This window comes from Zalophus californianus, chromosome 5, assembly GCF_009762305.2.
Source record: "Zalophus californianus isolate mZalCal1 chromosome 5, mZalCal1.pri.v2, whole genome shotgun sequence".
Taxonomy (NCBI): Eukaryota; Metazoa; Chordata; class Mammalia; order Carnivora; family Otariidae; genus Zalophus; species Zalophus californianus.
This window is the reverse complement of record NC_045599.1, coordinates 49,568,770-49,588,854: the sequence shown is the minus strand read 5'-3', so window position 1 is coordinate 49,588,854 and position 20,085 is coordinate 49,568,770. Positions and strand designations below refer to the sequence as shown.

The window sequence follows — 20,085 nt, the reverse complement described above, 5'->3', positions numbered from 1 at the left end:
AAGTATGGTTCTTGGATTAAAAAACTGCTCATAACAAGCTTTATTGTAAAATCACTTTGGGTATTTTCATGAGGAGATGTGTAAACCCAATTTATAACATTCTGCTTATGGGAAACTTACAATAACTCTAGGAACCAGTCAACTAGCAATCAGCATTAACCATCATAAAGATTGAACTACTTGTAATAGATTAAATAAATAACGATCTCTTATCCACATTTGATACTTCTCTTCAAAATAAGTTATATCCTTAAAGATACATTATGGTTTAGGCAAATTATACATTTTGTACTTTTGTTTCAAAATTCCACATCAAATAGTCAGTTACAGATTTTTGGAAACATTGGTAGAATCTGGGCTAGTTTCCCAATTTGAACTATGTTCATGCTACTTGAATAGCATTTGCCATGAACTGGTTTTATTTATTTTAAAAAAATCATTACACTTTAGAAGAGTAAAGGAAAAACACTATAAAATTACATTTTGGGGCTTTACCAAAATCCAAACTATCCACTGTAATTCATTGTAATATCTAATTCAACCACTGGAAAAGTAACAGAACAAAAGGGATAGAACATTTTATCTCTAAACTCAATATAAATAACAACTTAGCACAATTCTTTTAGAAGACTACTAAAAGTATAACCCAGAAAGCTCTTGAGTTAATAGAGATGTCTAGGAACTCAACTGATGGCCATTTATTTCTGGAAAACAAATGTATACAAGTTACCACACAATTTTTTTTTTTTTACCATATTAAGAATGAATAGGCTATCTTAGTGAGAGGTCAAATTAAAAAGTTAAAAAGTTAAAATCCCATAAAAATTGATCTCATTATTTCAGATCATACTCAGTTCATTCAGAATATTCTCTTGAACAATCAGTGAAATTCATTACATACTAAAAATAACACCATATTTATGCACAAATAAATTCATTTTCCCAGCAAGAGCTAACCTTCCTTTAAGAAGACTTCCCACATATTCACAGTACATAATATCACAGAACACCCAAATTTGGCCTAAGTGTCTCTGAAATGTAGCATTACAAGATGGAAGTTCATTGTGCCTGATGATTTGATTGAGTTTTGCCCAAATGTCTTCCAGAGTTTGGTTGTTACAAAGAGCATGCTCTATAGTCCATCTTGCTCTATAAAGTGAATGCAAATTCAGTGCCTTTAAACTATCTTGCAATTTTTTAGACAAAGGAAAAATATTTTCAGTACAATTACTGTTGGGAAGTGAAACACTCCAAAACCTCTTCTTGTGCTGTCTTCCCTTTTCTGAATGTTTATCTAGAGTTCCAGAATTAGTCTGCTCATTCAGTGAGTGTGACCGGATTAAGTGCTTCCTGTTTTTTAAATTAGGTTGAAATTCCAAAAGATCTACTGTGCAATCATAACTCTGTGATTTAACATCACGTTCTGAAATGGTTAAGTACGGTTTCACATCTTCAGCTGCCTCTTCAGAAATCACAGGTGGTGATCTTTTAGGTTTGAGTGGAAGTTTGGACCCATCATGCAAACACCAAGGAATAAATCTCGATAGCGGACGTGTAGGAAAGTCTTGAATTGCTTTCTCTGCAATTTTTGGCAGTTGTGTGGGATCATTCTCATATGGTCGATAATGTAATATTACTTCTGTAGTCATTCTGCAGTAATCCAGTTACTCTTAATGAAGAAAACATTTCTTAGATGCGCTCCTCAGCGCTAGAATGTAATTTTTAATTATAAGACTCTTTCCAAATCAGAGGAAAACAGGACCTAAAGTGGAAGTATTGCAAAGAGTAAGATATAGTAGGGATAGCCTACACACAAATAGGGAAAAAGAAAAAACAAAACCAATCCCAATATGATATTTTACCAAGTGCTATTGGTAAATGTGAATGTAATCCACAAAACCGGAAATGTTTTATCTCACCAAAATAAGGGATCTGATTAGATGCCTTATAAGATCACTTCCAGCCTAAAACTGCTAGGAGTCAACAAGTCTAACTTAACAGATATAAAGGATTTGGAACTATTGTTACTAATATATTAGGTGAATAACATTAAGACTAGCAGAAACAAAGGGTAAATTAGTGATTCTTAGAATAGGAGATTCATTTGAAGTTACCAAAAATGTAGTAATACTTAAAAATTTGAGACTCTGAATTGAGGACAATGAAAATCATTGTAATTTTTAATGCCTTGAGAAAAATAATTTTATACTTTAAAATTATATGAATTCTACCAAATATATAGACAGAGTACTTAATGATTTTATTTCATTCGCAGTAGTAAACACTAGTAACATGAAAATAGTTTAACTCTGATTTTAAACAGGCTAGGAATGGGTTTGTGACGAAGTCTCCTTTGTATAAATGGGGGACTTTCACAGTATCAAGACCTTAGTACCATGACTCCTGAATTCCACTTTGGAGGAGGACCAAGAAGGCTAGACTAGACCTTCCCTATTTTTTTTGTCCTCTTAGAACAAAGAAGTCTTCAAGTTGCCCCAAATGAAGTCATTGATAATAAGTTCCAGCATATAGTTAGGCTTCCTAACCAAGTCCAAAGCTGCATGAGCCATAATGCAGACTCTTTCAAATCCTAAATACTGTAGAAAAAAAAAAGAGGTTGTATCTCTTCTCCCCCAAATCATTAGAGAACTTTTTAAAGGGGTTCTCCCATTGCCAGAATGACCATGGATGGGGACCCCTGTCATGATGTCACAATACTCATTTGACCACTGATTCTGTCAGAAGTAATTAATCTCATAATGATTCTTTTCACCTACTGTTAATGTCCATTAACAGATTTGACAACTTAAATTCATAAATAACTGTGATCCTTAACATCCATAATTTTAATATGAATCTAAACATAGAGAGCCTATTCTTAAAAGCATTAATAATGCTTTTATTTTTTCTTTCCTCTTCCTTATACTTTCACATTGTAAGATATGGCACTGAGAATTCTTTCATTTTGTGAACTTAGTCAATGTCATACTCTGAGGATGATGAAGTTCTGAGAGCTCCTTAATATTTTACACAGATAAGAAAGTAAACTTAAATTATCACATAAACTGATATACTTGGCATCCAACAATCAATAAAATTAAAATCTGTGAAAAGTTTTTTAATAAATTATTTTTTTTTAAGAAATCCCTACATCCAATGTGAGGCTTGAACTCACCACCCCGAGATCAAGAGTCACATGCTCCACAGACTGAGCCAGGCAGGCGCCCCAAAGCTTGTGAAAATTCTTGATTAACAAGGGAGAACAATGGTACCAAAGAGCTTTAATAAAACTGAAATTATTCATGAATTTCAAAGGACTCATCCTTTTAGGCCGCTAAAATCGTCTCCCAGGTTATCTTCCATTTCAGAAAATAAAGAAAAATAGAAAACTAAAAATACCCAATGGCAATTAGCTTCCACATCACTGGAATATAACTGTGTTTAATAGCTTCCAGCTTGCATAAAATCATACCTAGGAGCTAACAGAACTGTTCCAAATTCCCATCAAAATAATTGATGAAGGAATGTTCTCTGAAAATGCTGTTTCCTTCATTAGAAGGCAATAAGGAGTCTTGGAAAGATGAAGGCCTTGTTGAAATACTGCCTCCAATCACTTACTAGCTTTGTGACCCTGAAAAAGTTTCTTAAATTTCTGATAGATATTAAGTAAAATCTATTCCACATACTTGATGTAAGATTAAGAAAAAACATGACAAGTTACTTTTCCTTTTTTTCCAGAAGAACCCATTTTAGTCTAGCTCATTTGCTCAGGCTAAGCTTACAGGTCCTGTTGCTGTATTACTTAATATTGTTTTTTAGTTCTATGATCAGAGACAACCCTATTAAATTCAGCTATCAGTATATGATTTTATGTTACAGATGGGACTGGTAAGCTTCTAGAATGTGTGATGCCTACATCATAACTGGGGAGGGGATAAGGGTCCCTCAAAATGGATGCCACCAGGAAGGTTAAGTGCAGTGTAACTGAATTCAAATGCCTCTTGAGCCTTTTCTCAGCTCAGTCCAAGAAGTTACTGGTAACCACACAGTACAGCATCCAAGAAAGAAGAAGCGCGTTCGTGGAAGTAGAAAACAGATGAAATAAAGCTGAAAGCATTTTAAATAAAAGGTTTTCAGAAAACAGTAAGAATTCCAGAAAAACTCTGCCCTGTTGGTTTTCCCCAAATACAATTAAATCATTAAACTTATTAAAGATTTTTGCTGTGTGCAGAAAATGAAAGTTGGCATTAATTTTCCCATATCCACAACACTTTGAAGTAAACTGAAATTTTAACAAATCTAAATTATAGGTTGTTGTACTATGTATTTCCAAATCCTTGGCACTGCTTACTGCAATACTAGACTAACTTTACAGATGAAGCTGAAGCCTAGTAACTTTATCAGTGCCACATGAAGGCACAATAGACAAGGAGAAATCACTGTAGATGCCTATTGTAAATCATCTTGGTTCACTGGGCTCTCCCCGGGTAAGGTAGGGACCTTAGCTTCTGCGGTTAAAACCAGTCTGGTAACTGAAGCATATCACACAATGAGTGATTTGCCAGGTATCTATTCCATTCTAGAGGGAGGCTGTCAAACCTAAAAAGCAAAGAGAAGAAATTGCTTCCTTCCACTCGGCGCCAAAGGACAGAGCAGGAGGGCAGGCACTAACAGTGTTTAAGAAAAACGAGGCCTACATCCCAGGGACCAGATCTAAGTGGCAAAGGCTTCGAGAATTAGTGAGAGAAGAGGAGAAAACAGACTAAAGGGATTCAGGTTCATAAAAGTTTACCTTTCAGGGCCAGCAGGTGCTCCTGTTTGGGGGGATTCACTTCCATTTTGATCAGCACTTTCGACCCACTGCTTACGGCAGCTGAAGAGGTTCAATGCAGCCCGGAAGAAAACAGAAAAGCGGACGTTCGGGAAGATCAAATCACTCCCAACGGGCTCTCTGCGCTGGTGATGCCGTAAATTCTCTTCTTAGCACGTCCTTTACGGACTCAAAGGCTTCTTTTCACCAAAGCCATCTCTTGCTTCTTAGAGACCTACACATAACATACTTCCCTATTTTCAAGCCACAGTCAAACAGCATGACTTCAAGAAACCACTCCTCGGTGACAATACGTAGCTTCCCAAATCCGTACAACGCGGAGTAAAAGAAACGGATTTTGCATGCTGGGATTTGTAGTTTAAAGAAAACCGCATTGTATGCAGGGAGATGTAGTCCCCCTTTGCTCCCACGTCTATTCGGCAATTAGGAAGAGATCGTTACTGAAACGGGAGTTTCACCCCGCAAATTTACTTCTTGCTTTAGCCCTTCTTTTTCCCTTTAATTTTATTCCTGCCCTCAGTTACAGACTCCCGGATAATACCAATACAAATAGCAAAGCGCTCATATAGACAAGGCTGTGCAACTAAAGAGCTAGTGACTGGCAGGAGGAGGAGCCCAGAGGTCAACCCAGCGGCGCTCCGCGTCTTACTGCGCCTGTGCGCCGGCGGCGAACGCCGAGGCCTCTGGGTAGGTGGCTCGACCCCGCCCCTCAGCTGAAGGCCGTGACGGCTGCTTCTGCGGCACCGCTCCTCGTAGGATGGCTACCCTGATTGTAAACAAGCCTGGAGCGGGACTAGACAGTGGCCGTCAGGGCAGCCGAGGGACGGCCGTGGTGAAGGTGAGGGACATTGCGTGATCTGTTCTCCACCATCGGCCTCCCTTCGGTTCATCCCTGAGGTCTGGAGGCCGCGCCCCGGCCGTCTTTGGGCCTTTGCGCCCCTCTAGGCTTTACAAGCCATGCCGTCCCCTCCGCGATTTTTATCTCTTCGGGCTTGGAGTTGCTTGGTCTTCCGCTCATACCAGTCCTCTCCTTGGCCGATGGGGACATTTGTGAAAAGAGCTTTTTGGGCCTGTGAGACTGACTTTGACCGGTCTTTGCCTAGGTCCTCTCCTTTTTGTTAAGCTTAACAGGCATTAGTTTATTTTTATTAAATTGAGCCATTGTTATCGCCAGATATTATGTTAAGTATTTTACCTCGTTGATATCTACTTATGAGGTATATGATAATTACCATTTGATAGGTGAAGAAACTCAGGTTTACGTTAACACAGTATGTCATGGATCCAGGGTTGACTGCCTTTAAAATCTGGTTTTCAATATTGCACTACTTTTATAACCAGACATGTAGTAATGGTTGATCTGCCCACTCCTCTTTTATTAGAATAGTCTGTCAACACTTTTGAGAAGTGTCCCTGCAGCAGCATGGCTGAACATTAACGTTAGGATATACGAATTGCCCTGTGCTTCAGGTTTGAAATTCTACCATGCGTAAATGCTTCAAAATGTATTTACTAACAAATCAATTGAAATATGTGGGATTCACATTTCCCTTCCACTATAAACATATGGAAGATCTGCAAGGGAGAACTGATCTCATCGGTTTGTAGAATAACTTTCAGGATTGTTGTAATCTGAGTTACGGGTAATTCTCATTACTGGCTACATATTTAGAATAACTGAGGACTTAAAAAAAAACCCTACTGATACGTTCCTTCTCTCCAAGTTCTGATTAACTTGACATCACTATATTTTTTAAACATTCCCAGAAGTGATTTTAATGTGCAACCAAGGTTGAGAACCACTATACCCGATAATATCTGAAGTTATTTTAAGATCTTGGGTAATAGGCACCTATGATTTTTCACTTAATGTTGGTTTTATATGACAACAAATGCTACATTTCTGCTCACAGGTATATTATCAATTATTGATGGCTTTTGATTCATCTGGCCTTTTTATATTGAAGTTATTCTGAAGGTACACAGCATATCTGAGATACAGAGGAGCCCTGTTACTAGGCATGTTACATGGTTGAGATTTTATTTATTAAATTGTGCTTTACCTAAGTAGAGAATACCTAAAGATTATTTTGTGATTTAGATTGAATCAAGAAGTTGTAATTAGAATGGATATTATTGCTGTATCTACTTTTGTTACCCTAGTTGTCTTAAAATCTCAAAAAATACACAAAAGCCTTATATTACTCAAATTTGTTACAGCAGAGTTTGATATGTTAGAGGTTCAGTTTGTTTTTATCTTCACATGTAAAATGTGCCTGAGTTGTGCAGTAGGGTAGTCCTTTTTGGCAAGATCCTTATGCCATAATTTGTAAGGAGGATGGTGGCATAAATTAAAAAAAAACTCATTGTCATTTTCATAGATGAAAGCAGAAATTATTCATTGGAAGGTGAAAGTTGAAGTATATAATGCTAAAAGGTAAAATAATGAACAAGTTGATAATGAGGGTTTTTTCATTAGAAAACTCAAAGACAAAAATCTGATATTATGAAATTATTTACATTCAAAAAAGTCAGAAAGGGACATGTGGGTGGCTCAGTGGTTAAGCATCTGCCTTTGGCTCAGGTCATGATCCCAGAGTCCTGGGATGGAGCCCTGCATCGGGCTCTCTGCTCACTGGGGAGCCTGCTTCTCCCTCTCCCTCTGCCTGCCGCTCCCCCTACTTGTGCGTGAGCTCTCTCTTTCTCTCTCTCTCTGACTAATAAATAAAATCTTAAAAAAAAGAGAGGAAAAAAAAGAATCAGGAAAGTTTCTTTTGAAGAGTGAGTCTTCTTAGTCCATTAAAATATGGTCTGGTTAGGGTGCCTGGCTGTCTCTGTTGGAGGAGTGTGCTACTCTTGATTTCAGGGTCGTGAGTTTGAGCCCGATGTTGGGGGTAGAGATTACTAAAAAATAAGTTAAAAACTTAAATTAAATATGGTCTGGTTTATTAAAATTTGGTCTACATGTAATAAGTTTGAAGCTCTCTTTGGCATATTTGTGAAGTTGATAAAATTAAGAGCTTTTTTTCTTATTTAGGGTTTAATTCCTTGTGCTGTTAGCCACAGTTCATGTTCATAAATACTGAAGAAAGAATTTCTTACTCTTTTGTTTACTGAGTTGATACAAAATAGTCTAGTAAGTTTATTTTTGGACCCGTGTTTAGTTTATAAATCTGTGGTATGTTATTAGTGCTTTTTGAAAAAACCTGTATTGGCAACTTAAGTTCTTTTATCTTGTGTAATTATGGGGTCAGAGGTAAAAGATATAAATGGACTGAAATTTAATTTGATTGTTTGGAGTTTATGGTCATAATTATGGTGTTACAGAAATGAGGACATTATAAAAATGTTGCATTTATTTTATATCTAATTCTCTTATATCTTTTCTGTATTGAATGAATTTGATATTTAAGTGAGACCATTTAAATGAAACTTCTGCCTTTTTTAAAAATGTAGGATACATTTAAGTGTGTATAATACACTTTATGTGTAACTTTTCCCATCTATTTTCCTTCCTTATAGGGAGCCACTATTCCAGTGTAATCAGTTTCCTGTGTATCCTGCTAGAAAGATAGTATGCCTGCGTAAAAAATATACATATAAATGTATGTTCTCTTTCCCCAGTTTTATGCAAAAGCTAAATATTCTATATATTTTTCACTTTGCTTTATTCATATGAAATTATTCTGTGTGTATACATAAGAAACTTCCTTTTTCTCAACAAACCACATGGTTTTGCCTTATATGAATATACTATAGTTTATTTTCCAGTCTGTATTGCTATCTATTTATTTTGTTTCCAATCATTTGCAAGTGCAAATGGTGCTGTAAGGAATAACATAGAGATCTTGACACACATGTGTGATATATTTGTCAGATAAATTCCTGGAAATAGAATTACTAAGCTATGTAAACTTTTGATAGGTATTGCCAATTTGCCTTTCATAAAGCCTATATTAGTCATTAAATATTTCACAGCAGGCAGAAGTATATCTGTTTTCCCACATCTTCACCAACACAAAGGGTTACACAAGGGTTATCAACCTGTTTGATCTAATCTGAAAAAAGTATATTGGTTTAGGTTTAAGTGCATTTCAAAGTGTTTTGAGTGAGATTGAACATCTTTTCAGATACTTAAAGAGCTGTTTTTATGTCTTTTCTTGTGAGTTGTGTGTTACATTTAAGCCTCTTTTGAACCATACTGGGATGCAAGTCAATTATGAATTATCAATTTACAGTGAAAGATGTTTGTATTTCATGCACTAAGTCCAAATTAATTACAGAGTTAGTATTAAATTTTTAATGGATTTAATCTGATTTCCACTGTGGATTTTCTGCTTTTTACCTTGCATTGTGAATTTGTTGGGGGATGGTGGTTGGGCTGAACTGTTTTTATTTTTATTTTTTATTTTTTTTAAGATTTTATTTATTTGGCAGAGAGAGAGACAGCGAGAGAGGGAGCACAAGCAGGGGGAGTGGGAGAGGGAGAAGCAGGCTTCCCGCCAAGCAGGGAGCCCGATGTGGGGCTCGATCCCAGGACCCTGGGATCATGACCTGAGCCGAAGGCAGACGCTTAACGACTGAACCACCCAGGCGCCCTGAGCTGTTTTTAATTTTTAATCTTGTCAGACTTTGTTTATATAAGCACACTACTACTGGGTTGTTTGTAATGCCCTGTTTCTGAAGGCTTTTTGATTTAAGAGGGAAAGACAGGCTGGAAGCCAATAATGGAATTAACATGTTTAGGGTGTTAAGATGAACACTTATCCAAGCATGATGGCCCAAAGGGTGGTGTGGTCATTTCAGTTGGAATGAGCTGTGGGTACACTGGGAGATATGGTTGTTTAGAAATTTGTTTATTAATGTTAAAAGAACAATCTACTGGGAAAATGTCTGTTTAGCTATTTCCTCAGCATTAGCATAAAAAAGAGGCAACAAACCGTTTGTCATGTTCTGGGAACTACAAATTGTTTGATACAGTTTGAGAATAGAGTCTGAAGGTGGTGGCAGGGAAGCAGTGGGATGCAGGCCAGATTGTAGCAGGTCATGGATGGCTGACATAGTAGTTACTGATATAATTGAACAGTTCAGTGTGGGTATTTTTAAAAAATAAATTAAAATTGTATGACACTTTGAATATATTGGGGGATAAAGGTACCAACAGTGCTTCATTGGTAAAAATGTAGTTTGTTGACTAATTATAAAACAATCTCATGGGCTTGGGAATCAGAATATGCTGATTCTTGTCACTTCTTTTAACTGACCACCTGGGCTTGGGCAAGTAATGTGCCTGAAATTGGAATTATATAGACAACATACTTTCTAACCCAGGGGCATATTTATTAATTGAGAACAACGAATTGAAATTTAAGTCTTAGCTGAGTGCTTTCTTAACTTTACATTATGTAATATAAATGGATACTAGAAAATACTTGAATATTACTTACAGTCTGTTCTGAACAAGTTCTTGATCATTTACAAGGGTAACTGTACCCTAGTACATATTTCAAATGATTTCTGTTCAAATTAATGATGGTCTTTTGGGGGCTAGGTGATTGCAGAGAAATTGTTTAAGAACCCAAGTTTGGTAGAATTACATATTGTACAGATTCAGATATAATGAATCAAGACATAATTTTCAAAAGATAAAGATGATGTTAATTTACAACATTATCTTGATCCCTAACAGTTGACATTTCAAGGAGATTTCACTATGATGTAATTTTTATGGGGTCTGTCAGATGAAATGATAAAAGGTGATTTAAAGTTTTACACTCTAGACTTTTTTTCATGGAGGGATAATTTAACGAGATTGATTTAATATATTAGATTGAGTTTTTTTTAGCCTAAAGTATGTGTGCTATTAAAATCATTTAAAGAGCACATGTTTCCTTTCCAAATATTAGGTGCTGGAGTGTGGAGTTTGTGAAGATGTCTTTTCTTTGCAAGGAGACAAAGTTCCTCGCCTTCTGCTTTGTGGCCACACAGTCTGTCATGACTGCCTTACCCGCCTCCCTCTTCATGGAAGAGCAATTCGTTGCCCTTTTGATCGACAAGTAACAGATCTAGGTAGGAAAATATATTGTGTGTATTTAAGATTTAAAATTGTTTGGTTTATTTGTATGAAAAGGAGTTTGTATAGTCATTGATCGCTGCAGCTTCTAGGTGAGATGAGAGATGGAGAAAAAGGTTATCTTTAGCTGTTTGAGTTCCATTTTACTGAGAGGAGTTATTTTAGATTAAGTGTATGTTTCATACAGTGGTTTTCAAACATGAATCAGAACTTATTTGTAGTTATGAAATCACTTTAATTGGCTCTGAGTAGGTATTTTAAAGAAGAAATAGAACAAAAAATGTGGGTGTATGCACACTGTTAGAGTGAATACTGGTGTGTGAAACTTTTGTTTCAGCTGTAAATATATACATTTTAAAAATATTTATGTATAAATAAATGTACGTTATCCTGTGTTGTAATGGAAAATGTATTTCTTACTGTAGGTTGCTGTAAAAAATATTGTAAAGCACTTGTTTTAATATATATTAAAAGTCATTGACAAACTAGGATTTATAAAGTTAAATGATAGAAAAATAGTAGAACTTTAAGTATGTTTCTACTTACAATGCTGAGGAGTTTTTGTTTTTTAAAGAGAATTTTAACAAGACAATAGTTCTAGCAGAGAAAAATAATGGGGAAAATTTGAATTTGAAGATTTAGACATTATTAATGATTAAAATATATGACAAATTACTATTGAGGTATGAGATAAAATGATTAATATTCCATTTTGTTAGATTTAGTTTTTATTTTTATATTCTAGGAGATTCAGGTGTTTGGGGATTGAAAAAAAATTTTGCTTTATTGGAGCTTTTGGAACGACTGCAGAATGGACATATTGGTCAGTATGGAGCTGCAGAAGAAGCCATTGGGATATCTGGAGAGGTATTGATGAACTTGGTGAAATATTTATTATGAGCATGAATTTTTTCTTTTAATTTAAAGTATTTGCCATTAAAAGCACAATCTTACCTCACTTGCTCCAGCAGATAGGATTCCAGAAACACAACTTTTCATTACATTACAGTTTTGTAGGCAACAATATTCCTAGCTGAACAGCAGTAAAACTTAAACTTGAATTCTCTGAAAATACTATACCCAAAGTATGTTTTATGTATAAACTTATTTCCTTATTGTAATTCACTTCTACCCAAGGATAAAGTCAAAGAGGAAGAAGGTTACAGAAGGGTAAGAAGAAGGTATAAGCTACATATTAAACCAGAGTGTGCAAAAGTGAATCAACAATAAATAGTACAGCACAAAGAAAGAGAACTCCTTGAAAGAGGCCAGGTAGTATAGAGGCCAAATGCTTTAAAAATAGCAGTAGCTCCTGAGGGAATCACTACTATTAAATATCTTCATGAAAAGTTTAAATTGTATATAAGTATACTCTCTTTATCCAACAGGCTGATCGTCCAGTAAATATTAGAACGAAGCTCATTAACACAGGTTAAAATACATTTTTATTTTTTCAATTAAGTAAGCTCCACGCCTAATGTGGGGCTTGAACTCATGACCCTGAGATCAAGAGTTGCATGCTCAATGGACTGAGCCAGCCAGGCACCCCTTAAAATACATTTTTAATGCTTGAAGAATTGTCCACATAGCTCATACTACTGTACTAGATATAAGAATAGTTGTAGTAAATAACAGTAATGATTTTGGCAATCAACTTTAAAATAACAGGTTTAGTATCAAGGAAAAAATATCTGATTGATTTCTGCTTCTCTCATTAAATCATGATTTCTTTATGTAAGGTGAATCACTGAAGTGAATTTCAAACTGGAGCACTGTTTTCTTTTTATTTTTTTTCCTTCAAGACTTTATTTAAATTCAAGTTAGTTAACATGTAGTGTAGTATTAGTTTCAGGGGTAAATTTAGTGATTCATTACTTGCATATAACACCCAGTGCTGATTACATCACATGCCCTCCTTGATGCCCATCACCCATTAACCCATCCTCCCCAACCCCCCCTCCAGCAACCCTCAGGTTGTTCCCTATAGTTAAGCATCTCTTATAGTTTGCTTCCCTCTCTGTTTTTATCTTACTGTATTTTTTCCCTTCCCCCATGTTCATCTTTTCTGTTTCCTAGATTCTACATGAGTGAAATCATATGGTATTTGTCTTTCTCTGATTGATTTATTTTACTTAGCATAATACCCTCTAGTTCCATCCATGTCATTGCAAATTTCATTCTTTTTTATGGCTGAGTAATATTCCATTGTATATACATACCACATCTTTATCCATTCATTTGTCGATGGACATTTGGGCTTTTTCCATATTTTGGCTATTGTGGATAGTGCTGCTAAACATAGGGGTGCATGTGCCTCTTCAAATTACTATTTTTGTATCCTTAAAATATCTAGTAGTGTAATTGCTGGGTGTAGGGTACTTCTATTTTTAACTTTTTGAGGAACCTTCATACTGTTTTGCAGAGTGGCTGCCCCACTTTGTATTCCTACCAACAGTGCAAAGGGTTCCCCTTCCTCTGCATCTCACTAACATCTGTTGTTTCCTGATTTGTTCCTTTTGGCTATTCTGACTGGTGTGAGTTCCCTGATGATGAGTGATGTTGAGTATTTCTTCATGTGTCTGTTTGCCATTTATATGTCTTCTTTTGAGAAATGTCAGTTCGTGTCTTCTGCCAGTTCTTAACTGGATTTTTTTTATTTTTGGGTGGTTGAGTTGGATAAGTTCTTTATAGATTTTGGATACTAGCCCTTTATCTGATATGTCATTTGTACATATCTTCTCCCATTCTGTCAGTTGCCTTTTAATTTTGTTGATTGTTTGCTGTGCAGAAGCTTTTTATCAGTTTTTCTTTTGTTTCTCTTGCCTCTGGAGATGTGTCTAGCAACAAGTTGCTGTGGCTGAGGTTCCAGAGGTTGCTGCCAGTGTTCTTTTCTAGGATTTTGATGGTTTCCTGTCTCACATTTAGGTCTTTAATGCATTTTGAATTTATTTTTGTATGTGGTGTAAGAAAGTGGTCCAGTTTCATTCTTCTGCATGTTGCTATCCAGTTTTCCCAACACCATTTGTTGAAGAGACTGTGTTTTTTCCATTGGATATTCTTTCCTGCTTTGTTGAAGATTGGTTGACCATACAGTTGCAGGGAGCACTGTTTTCTAAAATTTTTGTAGTTCTTTCATGTGCTATATCTTTTATCTTTCAAAAGACATTAGAATATTGTCTAATGTTGACCTTATAAATTATTTGTCATGTCTGGAAAACGAAATGAATTTTTAATTTTACATGTACCTGTTTCTCATAATTGCAAATAAAAAATGTTTAACTTTGGGTTCTTTTTTTAGTTTAATGTGATATTTAATAACACCATTGATGTGTTTTCTAATTTTTATTTCTGGAACAATTTATTCCAGATTGCTCCCTTTCCATTTATGGCCTTTTAATATTCAGCATAAGTTTCAAAACATTCTTGATTATCTGACATATAAAGGTTTTCAAACTGGGTGCTTTTCAGTAACTCATGAAAATTAGAAATAATATTTAAAAGCTTATATATAACATAGGTTTTATTTGTTTATTTTTTATTTGCTTAAATCAGTGCTTTTTCACCCAGGATTGTGCAGTGAACTCACCTGTGGAGTTTTAGAAAAAAATACACAGCTCAAGCTTCTACAATCTATTGGAATAAGTATTTCCTAGGTTAGAGTCTGGGCATCTATGTTTTTAAAAACTTTGCAGCTGATTCTTGTGCATACACCTGCTTCTCAAAATAGCATTTGCATTTCTCTTTTTTCTATACATCACCATGATAAATAATATTTAAAGCAGCGTTGGGGGGAAGGAGGGGCGCAGGGCACCTGGCTGTCTCAGTCAGTAGAGCATGGGACTCTTGACCTCAGGGTTGTTAGTTCAAGCTCCACATTGGGTGTAGACATTACTGAAAAATAAAATCTTAAAAAAAATTTAAGCAAGTGGGGATGTATTTGTTATCAGTTTTTTTAGTCTTAAAAAAAAGATTTCTAGCCTGTATTGTTCAGTTTCTTTTATATAAAATGAGGGGCTTTCTTTTTTTTTTTTTTTTAAATGAGGGGCTTTCATGGAAGATACCTTTACACTGACTGTGAACCTATGAGAACAGTTTTATTTTTGGCCTCAAATTCATAGCACATATTAATAATCAATTTTGGAAATAGCTTCTCACTTACCTATAGAAATGAATACTTTCTTAGATGAGTCATAAATGACCTTTTTACTTAATTACCAGCATATTTTCATATGTAAAGCTTGGTCAGTTAAAAAAAGATTATGGGCTTTTATATTTTAAAATTTGTCATGTATAATGATTGAGGTTCAGTTTGAAGACATTAATTTCTTGTTTATCAGAGCATCATTCGTTGTGATGAAGATGAAGCTCACGTTGCATCTGTATATTGCACTGTATGTGCAACTCATTTGTGCTCAGAGTGTTCTCAAGTTACTCATTCTACAAAGACATTAGCAAAACACAGACGGGTGCCTCTAGCTGATAAACCTCATGAGAAAACCATGTGCTCTCAGCATCAGGTACATGCCATTGAGTTTGTTTGCCTGGAAGAAGGCTGTCAAACTAGCCCACTTATGTGCTGTGTCTGCAAAGAATATGGAAAACATCAAGGTCACAAGGTATGAATATAATTAGACTGGATGACTCTACCTAGTTTACCAACCTACCATTTGTTTCCATTGATTTGGTTCTTTACGACAAGTAGGAATTGAAGAAGAGTTCAGTAATGAATGAGTTGAGCTTGGCATGAAAATAAATGAGAGATTTAATTTTTGAATATCCTAACAAAAATTTCAGAGAGGCCTTATCATTCTTTCTTCACTGAAAAATAGCTTTCCAATAGGAAACAAAATTTCTTTGTGCACATGTTTTCATAATGCACTGGATTGTGTTGACAATATTTATGTCTATTGATGAACTGCTGTTTATGGTGAAATTATAGTGAGTCTCGTGGATTTTTTTTTTTAGAGGGAGGGAGAGAAGGAGGGTGACGGGGGGAGAGGGAGAGAGAGAATATCTTTTTTTTAAGGTTTATTTATTTTAGAGAAAGAGAACGTGTTAGGGGGAGGGGCAGAGAGGAAGAGGGAGAGAGAAACTTTAGGAGACTCTGTGCTGAGCATGGAGCCAGATGCAGGGCTTCACGTGGGGCTTGACGCAGGGCTTGATCCTACGACCCTGAAATCACAACCTGAGCTGAAACCAAGAGTCAGAGGTTTAACGGACTCTGCCACCCAGGTGCCCCAGGGGAGAGAGAGAATCTTAAGCAGGCTCCATGCCCAGTGTGGAGCCTGTTGGGGGTGCTGGATCTCACAACCCTGAGATCACAACTTGAGCTGAAATCAAGAGTTGAATGCTTAACCAACTGAGCCACCCAGGTACCCCATCTTGGACTGTTATTAAGCAATAAATGGACTCCCAAATTCTAAATTATTTCTTTGGAGGATAAATAGTTTTGGGGTGAAAGTAAATTAGTATTTATTTTCTTGTGCTTTTTGTAAATGTGTTATAAAAGCTACTTGTGGCTGATGCCTTTTTTTTTTATCATTGGAGTGATTTAAATAGCATTTTATATCATTAGTCAATACTGTGAGTTCTTTTCTGTAATTTTGTTGCACTTTAGCATTCAGTATTGGAACCAGAAGCTAACCAGATCCGAGCATCAATTTTAGATATGGCTCACTGCATACGGACCTTCACTGAGGAAATTTCAGATTATTCCAGAAAATTAGTTGGAATCGTTCAGCACATTGAAGGAGGAGAACAAATAGTGGAAGATGGAATTGGAATGGCCCACACAGAACATGTATGGAATTCTTTTCTTCTCTCTTTACATTCTTACCCTTTTTACTTCTAACCTTTTCATCTTTTTATATTTATTGAGCAATTATACTGTGCTAGTACTGCACTAGTGACTGAAAATAAGTTTTTAAAAAAGGCTTTGTCTTCATGGAATTTATAATCCATCGTAGAAGAAAGCCAGTTTTAAGTGTGGTAACTTTATTTTGTGGGGAAGTATAGGATGCCTTAGCATTGCATAAGAGGGGCGTTAATTTAGCTGAGTCAGGGAAAGCTTCCCAGAATACAAGATATTAAATTGAGATTTGAAGAAATTTAGTCAGGGAGAAGAGTGGGCTCGAGAGTGAATTGTCCCACTGAGGGAAGCACAGGTTAAATGCCTGGTAGTGAGAATTGGACACATTATTGAAACAACTCAATTCACTACAGTTGGATCTTTGAGTATTGCATGGAGCATGACAAGAAAAAAATGCTGAAGAGTTAAGGGCCAAATCATGCAGGATCTTGTTAGCTATGTTAAAGAGTTTAGACTTTATCCCAAGGGCAGTGATGAGCAATTGAAAAATTAGTGTAGGAATAAAATAATCAGATTTGCATTAAGAAAGGTAGCTTTTCAATGTAGAAAATGAATTGGAAGCAGGAAAACCTATTAATAGGTTGCTGAAATTATCTGGTTGAGAGATGTTTATGGCCTATAATACTACAGTAGTGAGAATGGAGAGAGGTAGATGGGCTTGAGATTTTAGAGTAGTAGAATAGGTAGGTCTTAGTGATTGATAGTATTGATTACGTAAGTAACTTGAAGGGTCAGGCATGATGCCTGGATTTCTTTCTTGCCCGAGTGAATGGATGGTAATATCATGCATTAATGGGGGAGGAGGAAGAATTTTGGGAGGGATAATGGGACCAAGGTAATAAGTTTAATTAAGATACTGAATGTATTATGTCTGTGAAATAATAAGGAAGATATCCTCCAGTGAATTGAAGAGTAAGTGGGTGTTGGGAAGTGAGTGTGTTTAACTTTTAAGAAGTTTAGCTGTAAAGAGAAGGAAGGAACTAAGGGGGTAGTTATGGGCTTGCTTTTTTAAAATTGAATTGTGGGGATGCCTGGGTGGCTCAGTCAGTTAGGCGTCTGCCTTCGCCTTGGGTCATGATCCCAGGGTCCTGGGATCAAGCCCCGCATCGGGCTCCCTCCTCGGCTGGAGGCCTGCTTCTCCCTCTCCTCCCCGCTTGTGCTCTCTCTCGCTATCTCTGTCTCTCTCAAATAAATAAATAAAATTTAAAAAAAAATTTAAAAAAATTGAATTGTGGAGGAGAAAGAAGTATTTTCAGATGGAATATACAGGGACATACAATAATGCAATGTTTTGCTTTGGTAATCAAACAAATTTAAAGCTAAGTCATTGGGGAATAATACTAGTACTGCCTTGTCAAATATAGTAGCCATTACCCACATATGGCTATTTAAGTTTAAATTATTTAAAAATCAAATAAAATACAAAATTTGGTTTTTCAGTTTCACTAGCTGCATTTCAAGTATATTCAAGTACGTATAGCTAGTGGCTACCATATTAGACCACACAGATACAGAATGTATCCATTATCACAGAAGGCTCTATTGGACATTTTGTGCTAGAGTGGAAATATTTTGTTCAGTGAATATTTACTGAACACATACAAGAGCTAGACGCTCTTTTAGCATTGTTCTAGCTAAGGAGATACTGCTGTAAAAGTCAAAAAGTTCTGCCTTTGCAGTTTGTATTCTAATATGGGAAAAGGGTCAGTACTTATGGCAAAAGTATATTAGATGCTTTGGAGAAAAACAAGAGAAAGGGAGAGTACGCTTTTATATGGGGTGTTCGTGGACAGACTTCCTGAAAAAGGAACATTGAGCAAAGAGGTAAAGCAGATGAGAATGAGACCCATGCTAATATTTGGGGGAAGAGCATTCCAGGCAGAGAGAAGAGCAAGTGCAGAGGCCCTGAGGTGCCTGATGCACTTAAGAAACTGTGGAGTGGTCACTTCAGGAGCACATATACTAAAATTGGAATGATACAGCAAAAGTCATTAGCATGGCGCCTGTGTAAGGATGATTTGCAAATTTACGAAGTGTTCCATATTTTTAGGGATTAAGAGGTACAGACTTCCCGTTATAAATAAGTCACAGAAATGAAAAGTACAGCATAGGAAGGAATATAGTCAGTGATACTGTAATAAGGTTGTATGGTGACAGATGGTGACTATACTTATTGTGGTGAGCACTGAGTAGTGTGTAGAATTGTCAGATCACTATGTTGTACACCTGGAACTAATATAACATTGTATGTCAACTATACTTCAATAAAAACAAACAAAACAACTGTGGGGAGACTAAATGCAGCTAGAGTAGGATGACAGAGAGAGTGTAGCAGGAGTTGAGATCAGAAAGGGTCTTATTGGGTACTTGCTATTCTTTCTGTCAGGAATGCTCTTCTTCAAGATACTGATGTGGTTTCCTCACTTAGCTTCTTCAGATCTTCAGATGTTCCTTTCTCAGGGCTTCTGTCCTTGAACACCCCACATAAAAGGATTTTGGCATTTACTCTGAGTGGAATGGGACACCATTGGAGAATTTTGGGCAAAAGAATAATTGTTTTTGACTTAACATTTTAAAGGATCGGTCTGGCTACTGGGTGGAGAATACGCTGTAGAGGGCAGGAGTAGATCTAGTGAGACCAATTAGAAGACTGTTATAATCAGGTGAGAGATGATAATGTCATAGATCAGGTTGGTAGAGGTGGAGGAGATGAAGCTTTATCAGATTTTGGATATACTTTGAAGTCAGAATTTTCTGAGGGACTAGTTATGGAATATGAAAGAGAAGTATTAAGGGCGACTCCAGTTTTTTTTAGCTTGCACAACATGGAAGATGGCATTGCCAGTTACTGAGATGGAGGAAACTAGGTTTGGCCGTGAGAGAGACAGGAGAGTGGGTATTCCATTTTGCTTCAGATGTCACTTACAGTTGGATATCCAAAGGCTGTGGTTAAGGAGAAAGATCAAGTGTTGAGATAGCAATTTTGGAATTTTTAAGGATATAGACAGTATTTAAAATTTCATTAATTCACATATAAAATCTTTGTTATGTTTAAGGTTGTTTTAAACTAATTTTAATTTCCTTAGGTGCCAGGTACTGCAGAGAATGCCCGGTCATGTGTCCGAGCTTATTTTTCTGATCTACATGAAACTTTGTGTCGTCAAGAAGAAATGGCTCTAAGTGTTGTTGATGCTCATGTTCGAGAAAAACTGATTTGGCTCAGGCAGCAACAAGAAGATATGACTATTTTATTGTCCCAGGTTTCAACAGCATGTCTCCATTGTGAAAAGACGTTGCAACAGGTAGGTAGAT

General features: G+C 36.2%; 3 protein-coding genes and 1 non-coding gene across 10 annotated transcripts in view; 2 read left to right on the top strand and 2 right to left on the bottom strand.

Annotated features, from left to right (window-relative positions):
* The window catches only part of TRAPPC13 (trafficking protein particle complex 13), a 38,521-nt gene extending 33,590 nt beyond the window's left edge, over nt 1-4,931 (bottom strand). For all 5 annotated transcript variants that reach the window (XM_027604632.1, XM_027604633.1, XM_027604634.1 and 2 more), the window contains exon 1: nt 4,793-4,931. In XM_027604632.1, coding sequence (XP_027460433.1) covers nt 4,793-4,838 — 46 coding nt within the window. In that variant the 5' untranslated portion in view covers nt 4,839-4,931. The remainder of the gene's footprint in view (nt 1-4,792) is intronic.
* On the bottom strand, nt 9-4,929 carry SHLD3 (shieldin complex subunit 3). Its single transcript, XM_027604640.2, has 2 exons — nt 4,793-4,929; nt 9-1,762 (listed from the first exon to the last, which is right to left on the bottom strand). The coding sequence occupies exon 2, from the start codon at nt 1,647-1,649 to the stop codon at nt 894-896; it is 756 nt and encodes a 251-aa protein (XP_027460441.1). The 5' UTR covers nt 1,650-1,762; nt 4,793-4,929; the 3' UTR covers nt 9-893.
* A 608-nt stretch (nt 4,932-5,539) lies between the features above and the next one.
* TRIM23 (tripartite motif containing 23) overlaps nt 5,540-20,085 on the top strand; it is a 32,481-nt gene continuing 17,935 nt past the window's right edge. For 2 of the 3 annotated variants that reach the window (XM_027604628.2, XM_027604630.2), the window contains exons 1-6: nt 5,540-5,669; nt 10,738-10,900; nt 11,650-11,771; nt 15,242-15,520; nt 16,522-16,704; nt 19,860-20,075. In XM_027604628.2, coding sequence (XP_027460429.1) covers nt 5,589-5,669; nt 10,738-10,900; nt 11,650-11,771; nt 15,242-15,520; nt 16,522-16,704; nt 19,860-20,075 — 1,044 coding nt within the window. In that variant the 5' untranslated portion in view covers nt 5,540-5,588. The remainder of the gene's footprint in view (nt 5,670-10,737; nt 10,901-11,649; nt 11,772-15,241; nt 15,521-16,521; nt 16,705-19,859; nt 20,076-20,085) is intronic. The other variant, XM_027604631.2, reaches the window with a different exon arrangement.
* Nucleotides 18,712-18,821, top strand: LOC113930026. Its single transcript, XR_003522407.1, has one exon. It is a non-coding gene; the product is annotated as a U6 spliceosomal RNA (small nuclear RNA).

Bases quoted from the DNA above. Each gene is read 5' to 3' on its own strand.
- SHLD3 (XM_027604640.2), bottom strand. From the start codon at position 1,649: ATGACTACAGAAGTAATATTACATTATCGACCATATGAGAATGATCCC.